The sequence below is a fragment of the Falco rusticolus genome, chromosome 14 (genome assembly GCF_015220075.1).
Source record: "Falco rusticolus isolate bFalRus1 chromosome 14, bFalRus1.pri, whole genome shotgun sequence".
NCBI lineage: Eukaryota > Metazoa > Chordata > Aves > Falconiformes > Falconidae > Falco > Falco rusticolus.
Genome location: NC_051200.1, coordinates 20,880,296 through 20,893,591, shown reverse-complemented (window position 1 = coordinate 20,893,591; position 13,296 = coordinate 20,880,296). Strand labels below are relative to the sequence as shown.

Sequence of the window (13,296 nt, the reverse complement as noted above, 5' to 3'; positions counted from 1 at the left end):
TAGTAGCAGCATATTACATGACTTTTCATGTTACAAACGTAAAACCTTGTGCTCTGTGCAGGTTCTGAACTGACTGCAACAGAACACAGATGCATGCATTTTGCTCACAGATTCAATATGAAACATGGAAAATGTATTTTGATTACCATCTTCCATAACGTCCTCTTGATGGAGTCAGAGCAGCAATGCCTACTGCAAGGTTTTAAAATGTTTGGGACACTTTGGATTAAGGGGAAATACACTGGGACGGAGTTCATGAATTTAAGTTTGTAATCCTCCATTGCCTGTCATTATTTCTGCACTGCACCTACTACTACAGTTTTGCTAATATTTTATCTGCAATATTTTGAAGACAAAGGCAGTACACATCCAAGCTTTTGGCAAGAACAACAACAAAAAAATCACGGAAAACAATTAATTTTAATACTTTTCTAAACCTGAAGAAATTTAAAGCAAGAACCACAATAGGCATCTCCACCTTCCAAACACTTTTTGAAAAAATATGAAATCCCTAATGCACTTAGAGCTATTGGATTTTTTTTTTTTAGAAGAAAAAGGGGAATATGATTTAGAGGACAATTTAAGGAAACCTGAAGATAGAGATTATACAGTACATCCTCAAGTATATCGTAGAAGAGAAAAACTAGGCACAGAACCAAGCTGTACTGCGAAGATAAAGCAGGAGACAATAATCTCATAAGAGTTTAACTTGCAGGGTACTTTACACACTATTATTTAAAGACATTTACTATGTCTACTGTTTTATTACATACCTGTAACACACATTTGTGCATATGCTCTCTGAAAGGTAACTATCTTCCACAATAAAATAGTTAGCATTTATTCTTTGTCCAAAATGATCCACAATAGCTTTGCATCTGTAAAAAAAATAATTAAAAAAATTAGTAAATTTAGATATAAGGTAACAAAAGCATATGTAAGTTTTCAAAATTGAGTTATATAGCACATTGTTTATATCTTTCAAATAAGTTAGCTACACATTTCTTTAACCTGTGAACCCCTGAAACAACTGAAACTGATAACTAAATCCTAGATGTATACATTCTATGGGGTATATACAATCTCTTACATGCAATGCTATTATAGATAATGATATCAGAACATTAATAGATCTATCACTTTATAAGGAAAACTAAATATAAGCTAATAACACTTGCATTTGCTTTTATGTGAAAACATCATATGTTTCTTACCTCAAGATACATGGAACAGCAATACTGTGAATTATTTTGTAGATGCTACTCTATTGCAGTGTTGTTTTTTTCCCAGTCAGCAAGCTTTACCAAAAACAAGTTTATTTTGACAATAATATTTGACAAATGGCAAATTAATTTAAGAGATGTAAGGAAATGTGTGCATCAGACTGCTCCAAGAGAATTTCTCTGAGCTTCTATACTTGTGCTTAAATATACTATTTACCTCTAAGTTACAAACAAAAGGATTAACTAAGGCACACTACTTTAAAAGCAACACAAACGTTCTTGATAGGGTTTGTCTTTGAATATATACAAATTGTAACCCAAACACGTATCAGTCTGCCTCAGGCAAAACTTCAAAAAAGTAAAAAAATAAACAAACACCACCCCCCCAAGACCCTTCCTGAAAAATCTTTCTCAACGCAAAGCAGGTCAGAACAAAAGGAGAGTAACTAAAAGTTGAGATACTGCTACAAAAATTTTCAGAAGTGTAACAAAACAGACTAACGCTCTTATAAATGGAACAGAAATGCAAACCACAGGAAAAAAGTAATTCAGAGAGTTTAAAGGAGAACAGGACACAATTTCAGATTTCAATGGGAAAAATCTCTCTGAAAGAACAAACTTCAGATGTGTGAGACTAAACCATACACACAAGAAATCAAAAAGGAGGCTGCATACAGATAGTAACTACCTAAAAACTACTTCTGTTGCTGATTCCTATACGCCTTGATCAGTGTTCTATTTAATTGCATGTATTTTCCTCAAACCCAGACATTGCAAACATTTTTAGAAACCCCTACAGGTTTCAAGAGTGCCTATCTTAATGAATACTTTTCCTATCTAAAGTGCAAGGAAAACGCGTGCACTACATTTTCTTTCGTCATGGCTTGTTTCCATATCCTAAGAATCTTTAAGGCCCAATACAGATTTCTAAAACAAGATTTTAAGGTTTTCTACAATATCAGAACATTTACTGTATAAATAAAGCAAATTATCTTCATTTAACTTTTACTGCTTGGTGTATAAAAGTTACTGCATTTTTTTTTAAGATTAAATTCTTCTGAATCAGTATGTCAATGTTTCAGTCAATTTAATACACAGGATTCGAACCAGTAAATTCTCTCGCACACGTTTACACACACATGTGCGTGGGAACTTCAAAAGAAACTAAAGGATGCCCAAGACAGAGATCTCTTACAGATTTCAATGTGGTTTATCATAGTGCAACATTATGCCTGTATCAGTAAATATCTGACATGCAAGTTCTGCCTTATGAATAAACAGCATTTCTGTAACTTCCAAGTTATTCATTAGCTTCTGTGATCAAAACAATCTATAGAACTAGTGAAGATGAGAACCAAACCTAAGTAAGTAAAAGCAATCAGCTGCCACTAGCTTCAGTAAACCAGTTGCTTCTGTAGCCTGAACTGAGACTTGAAAAAGGGTGCACACATTTATAAATTTAAGAGGTTTATGACAATTAAGCATGTTTTTGTAACACTAACTTCTAATGCTGATTTCATAGGAATCTGGATACTGCATGTATAGCTATATTCAAATTCAACAGAACTTGGAAACAGTACTTAGGAGTCTAGTGGTACAAGCATGGTTTAACTTTGAACATGTAGTATTCTTTTTACAGTTTCAATGACACTCTATTCAACATGTGTTTCACTTCCAACTTTAAGAAGTTTCTTCATCATGTTAACCTAACTGACTTCATTCTCCAGCACTCATTTGAATACTGCAAATAAACAAGGAAGTCAAGCTGCTACAGTTCATTTCTAAAAATAACCTTTCTCATTGTTTATGAAACAATTTCCCCTGCCACCCCCCTACACATTATCTAAGGGGAAAGGTTGATTAAATGTCATGTTGCATCACTCAAAGCCAGCAAAAGCAACTACACACTTTTTATTTTCCTGTTAAGTGCTGTTTCCTCTCCTTTGTTCAGGAATAGCTATCAGGTCGTATGTTTGATAAGATTTTAAACAGAAAGAGAGATAGCACTTTTAATTTCAGTCTCCACTTCACTTCAAAGGATGATGCTGAGAAAATTTCTTTCAAGTACTGCTTCCAAATATGGAAAACACTTATGCACTGACATTATCAGGTCTCTGTCATCTGATATGTGTTGCGACAATGAATCATACAGAACCCTCCATTGACCTTCTTTCAATGTGTCTAGATAAAAGGATGAAAATTAGAATCCATCTCCTTGCAGTGCCACGAGTTATAAATGTACTTTATAGGGCTCATTATCCAAACTAATGGACTAAGGGCGACATCCTTGAAATGGACTTACCAGCACTGACAAAGCCAGTATGCAATATTTCAAGAAAGATATGTAAATTACTATGTGTTTGCTATATCTTTTTATTACAGATGTATAAATTTCCATTTATCATATCTTTCCCATTTTTGAGACAGAATTATGTAATTGAAAACACATGTAAAGTCTGACCAACATAAAATGCCTACCATGATTATTAATGTGATCCAGGTAATTTAAAATACTTTAAATTTTATCATATGTACTCAAAAAGGTGACCTACAATAAACACGGAGAAAATAATAACAGAAAATTATCATGCATACATTCACTGTGCTTCTTCCTCAACCTAAGGAATATGATGTGGTTTTTATTTCCTAACAAAGCAGAGTTCTACCAAGCTCTACCAAGAATGCAGGATGTTCTGCATACGTGTTAAAACAGCAGACCTAATCTGATACAGTATGTAAAGCAACAAAAATTTTAAAGTGGATTACCAAAACCTTAAAATAAGTTTCTCTAAAAGTTTCTATGCTTTCACACTGTCTTCCTGATTCTTATTTTCATAAACTGTAAAAACTACTATGGTAGAATGATAAAAACAGTTGTATTGCTGGGGATGAAATCTACTGTTCTCTGTATATACAGTTATGAGTAGTAAAAAAGTGAAAAAGCAATTCAACTAGATATTGAATGAGGGTTTATTTATTTCTTTTGTGCTGGAGAGAACATTAGCCATGTCTAGAAAGGATTTGGAATAAATTTTGGTGATATTTAGGGACTTCAAATTAAACTGAACTAACACCAAATTTTAGAAGAAAATCAAGGTGGTAGCTGTAAGCAAAATTTTCCTTAGATCAACTAAAGCAAGAATATTAACAACAGTGAAAAATATAACTGCACTAAGGTATTGATGAAGCCTGGAAGCTTACGGAAGATGCTTATAAAATAGTAACGAATACTGCACAATTTGACTAAATTTCTACTACTCTAAGTTTAACCTACTTGTAACCAAACTGCCTCAAACTACAGACAGAGCTGTACTGACGACGAGATAAGAATTTGGCTATTACCAACTACTATTACCAACCTGTTGACTCAAAAGCTCAGTAACTCATAAATATCCTCATTATCAATTTGATAGCTAGTTTTTATTAGGCAAAACACTGAAGCCCAAAGTCAAGGGGAAATTAGAGCTGGTGCAGGGAGGGAAAACACAGGAAGAAAAGAGGTAATACAAAGAAACAGAATGAAGGCCAGGAGACCGTGATGACATTAGCAACAAACTGGACAGCTTGCTAAGTAACGATCTAACAAAAATATTTAGCAAATAAAAGCAGTTTTGTATTCAGGTGACCAAAAAGAAAATCCAGAGAAAAAACTCAGCTTTCTGAGTGACATTTTTGCTCTGGTGAAGACGATGTTCATGACTTTGTAAACTTACTAGGGAAGGAGTATGTTGTACGATCCTTCCTTCACTGCTGAAAATGCTTTTTAAAAAAAATGTATTTTGAGCTTGCTTGTGTTATTTTCATCATCTCAAAGAATTCTGACACTTTCCTTCTCTTCTATACATTTTTTTTGGTGCTTACTTTTATTTTGATGTAGAAATGCTACTTGGTAAAATACCTGCCTTGAAACTATGGGAGACCTAAAGAGCGACAACAGAAGCAGGCAGGTGGTTCGGAGGAAAAGGCATGTCACTAGACTTGGGAAGCTGGATGTGTTGTGCTTCTTCATATTCAGCATCAGATAATGACATTATTAAAAGACCAATGCTTTTGGAATAATGAAAGTCTCGTTAAGTCTTTTAAAAATATTTCAGTAATTCTCCACCTCAAAAATCTATCCTTCGGTTTTAAGCAAAAATGGCGTAAGTAAATCACTAAAGCAGCCTAATAGCCTAAAAAAGACACCTGAAACCTACCTGGAACCCTGCAGAACTTAAGAGTCAAAACATAAAAGCCGGCTAAAGGAAAAGCAGCACTCCACCTTTTTTGGAATACATATAACCTTAACAAAGAAAATATTAATTTCAAAGGTCTTCAGAATGTGCAAAAGAAGCTGCCAACTGGAGCAACCAGCATCATTGGCCAGTTAAGATCTCCATAAAGCTGTTTGGAAGTTGCTAACAACTCTAAGCTTTGTCCCTCTAAAAGAGCACATTAAATACTTAAACATTATTGAAAAATACACTGCCTACAGTAGAAGTTAAATTATTACTGTTAAAATAAACTAGATATTGTCAAAGGGGCATAATTCATTTGCACATGAATCATGCACTTAATACCACACATGATGAAATACTATCACATTTGCATTTCGAAGTCTAAAACTGTGCAATGAATTTCAGAACCTTAAGGAACTGAGAGAAAGATAAAATCCGTTGCTTATAGATTTCAGGGAAAACAGACACTACGTGACCACGTCATGACAAATCTAGCTGCAAGTACCATGCTCAAAGAATCAAATGTGCAGTGCAACTGGAAAGTAAACACATTACACTGATCATTTGACTACTAATTTTCCTAACAGAATGTTACTACCCATTTTTTAGCTTTATTTCCAAAATTTTCTTCGGAATGTTTTGAACTTTTCAATTACAAAACCTAAGCTGAAAACAGACTCTTAAAAGAGCTGAAGTCTGCAATTAGACTAATAGCTGACAGAACGTACAGGACAGAAACCATGACAATTTACAGATGTGAAAAATGCCACTATGGGAAAAACTATGAGTTGATTTTTCTTAGTTCAACTTTAGACCTGCCTACAGGCCTGGTATTGTTGTAAAAGAATTTATCCTAGGGTAAGAGGGCAGCATAGTTTATGACAACAATCTACCTAAAAACTCATTAAAGTCTTTTCTCTTGGAGTGACATGCATTATCAGCAAAGATTAATCTGATGAGTCTTTAGGTGAGCTCCATTTTTAAAAATGCAATAACAGAGGGCTTTGTTGTCATCTGATGAAAATCAATTAGAGTAGGTAAGGCCACAAGGAAAACTAACATCACTCATCACCAGCCCCCCGGCAGCTGAAATGATTTGTCTTCCAAGCTTGGGTGATCAGGAGCTGTAGTAATATCACAGGGAAATTAATTTAGTTTCTATATTCTAGACCCACTTTCCTTGTTCTGGAGGACCTATACACAAATTACTTTTAATCAAGGTTGATGTGTTATTAATACCAAGGAGGATCTTTGAAGAATCATTTTTTTTAAACTGACTTAACACATCTTTCATCTGTATTTTGTACATAAACAGAAGGTTACTTGTATTACCCTTACCGTCCAGATTCTTTGTCCACTACAAGGCACTGCACAGGATGTCGGAGACAATAGATACCACCAAATACAGCACACAGCCTAGAAACAGATTAGGAAAAAATAAAGGTTACTCCTGTCATGACTAATTGTAATCAACGCATGTTTCATAAGCAGCGCAAAGTACTGGTCACGCTGTAGTACATTTTTAATGACACGTCTTAACCTCTGAATCTGACAATCAAAAAATAATAATAAAAAAAGCACATCCTATAGTTTCTGTAAAGGATATGTTGTTAAATTTTTTCTGCATTAGCATTTATCTTAGTCACCTAAATTGTTACATTAGCTTGAGCACTCATTCTCTGTTACCATCTTCAGTCATTCAGGACGGAAAAGTACCTATTTACTGAAAACGTGTAGAACACTTTCTGATACTGTGACCACACTACCTTGGCACATGGTGTAGATGAGAATGTAAGAATGCACGATAACCATACCAACCTCCTACTAGGATTCCAAGTGTGATTCAGAATTTATTTCTCTACTCCTACAAAACATACTGTGGGAAATTCCTTTACTACAAGCAGCTCAAATTGAGGGCATTGAGAAGGGCCCCAACAGAATGAAGACTTCTTAAAATCTGAAGATGGCCTTTCACAAACAGTAATTCTTCCAGGTTCTGCTATGATACAGTTGCTTAAGATATTCGGTGCAGAGACCGAAAACAAAAAAAAATTCCTAAACAAAAAAAGGAACGAGCTTCACAGGTCAGTTTTTCAAAAGCTAAAGAATACCAAGCCATTTCACAGTTTTCCACTTACAAACAAAATCCAATACCTAACCCAGAGAAAATTATGCCACCCAAACATAAAGCCAGTATTGCAACTCATTTGGTTTTAAATTCTAAGGAGACACAGAATTTGAAGAAACTAGATTATTACATTTAAAGAATAAGGCCCCCACGTGAAGTCAGCCCACTGCAAAATTTCATCACTAGCCAGGCTGTATCATCAGCCCCTTGTAGGTATCTCTGACTCAAACTCTTCATCAGATGAATCTGTCCCATGCACAAATTCTGAAACTGCTCCAGATGAATCTGTCCCATGCACAAAGTCTGAAACTGCTCTCCCGTAAAGCTACCCAGTAAAAGTTCAGCTGCTCTGCTGATAAATGCGGTCCCATCTTAATCCCCACATCCTAACTTTCCGTATCTGCCAAACCCCAGGCTTAATCCCTGGGGATTACTTTTCTGTTGATGTCACACACAAGGTCAATTAATTAAAAAAACCTGAAAGTTTAGTTTCTGCAAGTGATGCCTAAAATTTTTACTGGACCCACATTAACATTGAAATAACTAGTGATATCGCTACATTTAACATTTTTTTTACTTCTTGCTCCTGAACATTAGCCCGCACTTCAAAATGCTCTCAAGCAAATATAAACTACCAATAATCTTTTTGTTATACTTAAAAAAATCCTACTCTTAAAACTTTCTGTGAGAGCATCACAATGCAGAGAAATTCATGATCTTACAGAAACAGGATACGCGTCAGGGATTCTCAAAGACAAAGCTGTGAATTAAGATAAACTTCAGTCAGTTTTTTGTTTACAGTGCATTATTTCAGAGGTATTCTTATTATAAGAATAATACAAAATGAAGAGGATAGAGTTCTCTAGAACCTGGTGCAAGAAAAGGTAAACCAGTGAGAACACTTTCAAAAAATATTCTTAAAATTATGTTAAAAAATAAATAGTATTTCTCTTGAAAACTTCCAGTCAGCATGGAGATCACTTAGTGGAAAAAGGCAAAAAAAAAAAGATGTGTCTGAACCCTTACATTACAATTGCAAGTTTGGACTGTATGCAATGTCTGGTCTATTATGGGAATCTTTAATGTATTTATTTATTTATTTATTTACTTATTTAGGAACTTGCAGTGGTTCATTCAGATCAATTAGCTATTAGTGATCTCTTCTCATGTATGCTGAAGAGAAAGATCAAACATAATCTGCATACTGACATAAACTGCATATCCTTTTCTCAGAACTGCTCTATAAGAGAGAACTGTCAAATGCTATCCAACGAAATTTGACAATTCTTCCTTTCTTTTACAAGTTAAATACATCTGTGTTCTTCTTGTGGTCCCCATTATTCAAAAGTAAATAGCTTCTTAGAAGTAAATCATAAACCAGCCTGTAGCACATCCAATACAGTGACACACTGTTCCATTGTACCCTGTTGGAGAAGGACATTGAGTTTTCTGAGTTCCCGTGATTCACCTGAGCTTCGGTGTGACCCAGCCATCTGATGTTCAGCTCACAGATGGAAGGACAGAGCTGAAACTGGGAGAGCATAAAAATTAAAAATTACACCTGCTATTCCATTAATAGAGTCTGCCTAGGTATTGTATTTAAAATAAGAATGTGTAATTTTATTTCTCTTTTAGTAGAGTATACATGGTAAGTTAACAGATTCATGTGACTACATTTCTAATACCCGCCCAGCATGAGCTAGGCATCAGACTAGCTAAAGCAAGCAGTATGAGAAAGGCAGGCTGGTTTGGTGGAATATCGTTCTCCCAGATTTCTGGGATGACAGCAGGATTTTCCTACAGGTTTTTTTGGTTTGGTTTTGGTTTTCTTATTGATTATTTTATTTTGAAGTTAAAAACCTTCAGGTATTGCTTCATAAGTGACGAACTTGAAAAGAAAACTTTCATTTTGCAAACCTGACTTCTTAAAATGGAATCCATATTGGCATTCAAGTGTCTTACCAGGTAGTTCGAAGACAGTGCAACAGTACCTTCTAAACTGCATGGATGGTGAAGCATGACAAAAGGCTTAAGTGCGTTACCAGCTCACATCACTTCTGAGTCGTGCTCCAAAAAGTTACACTCTAAGGAAATGTCAGCAGTATCACCTACTACCGGCTGAATTGGAAAATCCAGTCCCCCAGAAATACCTCTTCTACCCTGCAAAAGCAGGGAGAATATACACCATGTTGAATCCCAACCCTGGTTGTCTGGAGATTGTTGAAGATGACACAAAGGTTAAACATCCACTGAAGAGTTATTATAGAGCCTTGAGCTACAGGCTTATTATCTCTAATGCTGCAATCAATGGCTTCTTGCCTGACAAAGCATGTATTAGGATCTTTTGAACCAACTCGGATGAATTTATTTCATATGTTGTATATAAGAACAGCACTATTAACTTAACTGGAACTAAGATTTCTTTGTTAAAAACTATAAATTATATTTTTCCTTTGACTTCAACCACAGTCAAGGGCTTTTTGATAGATGCACTTTATTTTTCTAGCACGCTTCCAAAGAACTTTGCTGCTTGGCTGCGCAAAAACATGCATTATTTATTTTCAAGACTAGCCTGCTATCCACTGGAGGAGGGCATGACCTGCTTTCACAGTAGGCCAGAAGAAAACTTCTCTTTTTAAATGAAAATGGAAAAGATTTTTGATTGTGTTGTGTTAAACAATTTCAAAAAGCCAAAATACTTATTAAAACAGCCTAGCATGAAAAATTACATGATTAGGAGGAACTTGCCAAAATGATTTAAATATAGAAATTGAAATATTAAACTAAATGGCACCCCAATAATTTATGACAGAGTAAAATCATTGTGCTAACATTACTTTTGTACAATAGGCTACTTAAGATGATTTGACTGTACTTCAAGTACAAGGCAACTCTTTGATACCATTAACCCTAAATGAAAGACATTTAAACTGATATTACTCTTAATTAACTGGCAACTGCCTACACCAATAATTCAAGTTTTGCTGAAAGACAGCAACAACACTGTACTCAACTTCAACTCTGCCCTGGTGACATCAAATCATATTACAGCTAAATTAAGAGTTGTGAAAATTTTTGGCCTAGTAGCCCTCCATCATACGCAGCCTTTAAAATGCCATTTCAGTTCCCATCAAGGCAGGAATCAGCAGTTGTGATTTTTAATACAGCTGTGAAACAATAGGACATATTAAAGGCTGAATTTTTGACAGCATATTCATGATGATTTATGAGTTTGTATATAATTTGATTATTCTATTAATTTTACTGATTACTGATTCAGCTAATACAGTGAAGGTCACTTACAAAATATATCTTCATTACATTTCACAGAAGTAACTGCCTCCAACTAGGTGTTTTCTTTAATTAAACACTAATGTAACAAGAGAGAAAATAGGCTTCAGGGTTGCTGCGTCTGTTGATACAAGAGGAGTTTATTGTTTTGATGTAATGCTCTCTGATATTAATTGAACAAAAATAGAATGTCTCTCCACCTGACATCCTGATTTTCAACACAGAGATACCAGGCACCCTTACATTACAGACTTACCCTTAGTTCATTCTGAAACTACACAGAATTGGAAAACCATATCACGCAGTTTCAAACCAAAAAAGTAAGTTTTATTTCTAGCATACAGTTTGTCTTCTACTTTCTAAAATGGATGGAGCAATTAAAGAAATTAGTATTTTTCTCCCCAACTGTACAGTCTTCTGTAGTAAAAAGTATTTGCTTTTCTCCTTAAAGATTAATCCTTCATGTACAGCACAGCAAGGTTTGCAAAAAGATCAAAGAAAAACATGTCAAGTGCTGAATTAATGAATTGTTTTATTTCCATTTATTTTTCCACACAGAGCAGGCTGTCACCTGGTTCTTACGTTAAGCTCTGTTTCCTGAAAGGTCCCTAGAACTTCAGCATTTCCTACAGTATTGTTGTATGTTCTAAAAACACTGACAAGCAGAATACAGACAATCAAATCAATAAAATGGCTACAGAAAAAAAACCCTAGGTAGTTAATTTTCCCAACAGAGTTCCCATAAAAAAAGTCAAACCTCAGCATGTGCACGTGGATAAAGACAAAAAAACCCCACCCAAAAAACCAAGGAGCAGCACCAAAGAAATAAAGATGATGATAATTAACCAGAACTGTCCTGGTATTTGGAGAGCTATTGGAAAGGATAATATGTATAATAAATACTTAAAGAAGCAAATCAGGAGTCAAATATTTTGACTTATTCTTGGAGACTGCATTTGGCGCTTCTGTGAAATGTAAAAAAGGTCCTGAAAAATTACAGAAATCAGCTTAGTTTCTAAATCCAATTAGCAAAATTACGGTTTTAAAATCATCAGAAAGTTCTTGCACAGTTATTAACTGGAATTTAGTTAACTTGCAAATAATATTTCACAGGAGTCACAATTGTGATGCCTATACTCATACAGCAAGATCATTTCTTTCACCAGATCCTCACTTCTGTCCTAGCATGGCAGAACAGAAGGGCTGCGACTGGCTAAACAGAAGCCCCGTGACTGCGAAATGCTGCAGAAGGGGCTGCTCTAATGGCCGAGCTCCCAACCCACACAGTGGTGGAGCCGGGAGAACAAGGACTTCTGCTTATTTCAGTGTCAGCGAAGTCTTTTCATGGAGAAAGACACAGCAGGCAGGAACAGAGACAGCCCACGGAGGAAGTGCCACGGCTGAGAGAGGGGTTGACGGAAAAGAAAAAAAAAGTAGCTCAATCAAGTATCATTTTATAGCAGATTTCATATTTTCTTCTAGGGATTTAAAACCCAGCTTTAATTTTAAAACTAAGAAATCGCTCATTTCTCTTGTATGAAATTTAGACAGCTACATGTAGAAATATACATTCACATACTGTGACGAATTCTAGTAGAGCATATAGTATGTGACAGTAACATAGGTGACAAGATAAAAACTGGTGTACTTGATTTTGTTTAGAGCACTAAACTCAAGAATCTGGGTAATAAACCTACTTACCACTTACCTCAACATGCATTAGACCCTCTCTGCAATTTTTCCATAATTACAAAATAGGGATAATTTAAATCTATTTCATCAGAGTCTGGCAAGGATTAATACTTACTATTATTATCTGAATCGCCAAATCTGCAGTGAAGTGCAACTATTTCAAGACTTTTAACATCTGAGTTCCTATTAAGTGATATGCAAGTTTAGGGGTTTGGTAAGTCAATGCTGCCTTTTATAGGCTCAAGATTCCAGTTCTGTTTTCTGAAACTCCAATGTTAGAACACATTGCAATAAAAACCTTAGCTCATCATACATTTTTACGTTCCTAGACTTCCAGTGTCGTTTCATGCACGTCTAGATTTATTAAGGTGTTTCTAAAACCTGAGAAACTTCTGTTCACAAAAATAAGACCATGTTTAAACTCTCAACAAGTTTAAGCTAGTGCTAGTTTAAGCACTTAATCTGTTAGCAATTTAAGCACCTACAGCATTAGCAAGCCAATTACTAACACAAGAGCCATGTTACTACAACTCCTGTAGAAGAGTTGTTTAGAGAGTCTAAGTGGTGGAAAAGTAGCTTAGTTGTATTGATTAATACATTCTCAAATAAAAAAATGAAAGAGACCAGTTTATTAATAATGCACTTGAAAGTCATTAACACCACAGAAATTTTCTGTAGATACGCACACTTGTTAGCCATCCTCCTCTACAAGCATTCAACTACAAAACTAATTTCCCATCTTCCA

General features: G+C 35.1%; 1 protein-coding gene across 1 annotated transcript in view; it reads right to left on the bottom strand.

Moving 5' to 3' along the window:
• Positions 1 to 13,296, bottom strand: part of CHM (CHM Rab escort protein) — a 70,393-nt gene that overhangs the window by 15,385 nt on the left and 41,712 nt on the right. The window contains exons 9-10 of the mRNA XM_037407967.1: positions 6,779 to 6,856; positions 774 to 878 (exon numbers count right to left, since the gene is read on the bottom strand). Coding sequence (XP_037263864.1) covers positions 774 to 878; positions 6,779 to 6,856 — 183 coding nt within the window. The remainder of the gene's footprint in view (positions 1 to 773; positions 879 to 6,778; positions 6,857 to 13,296) is intronic.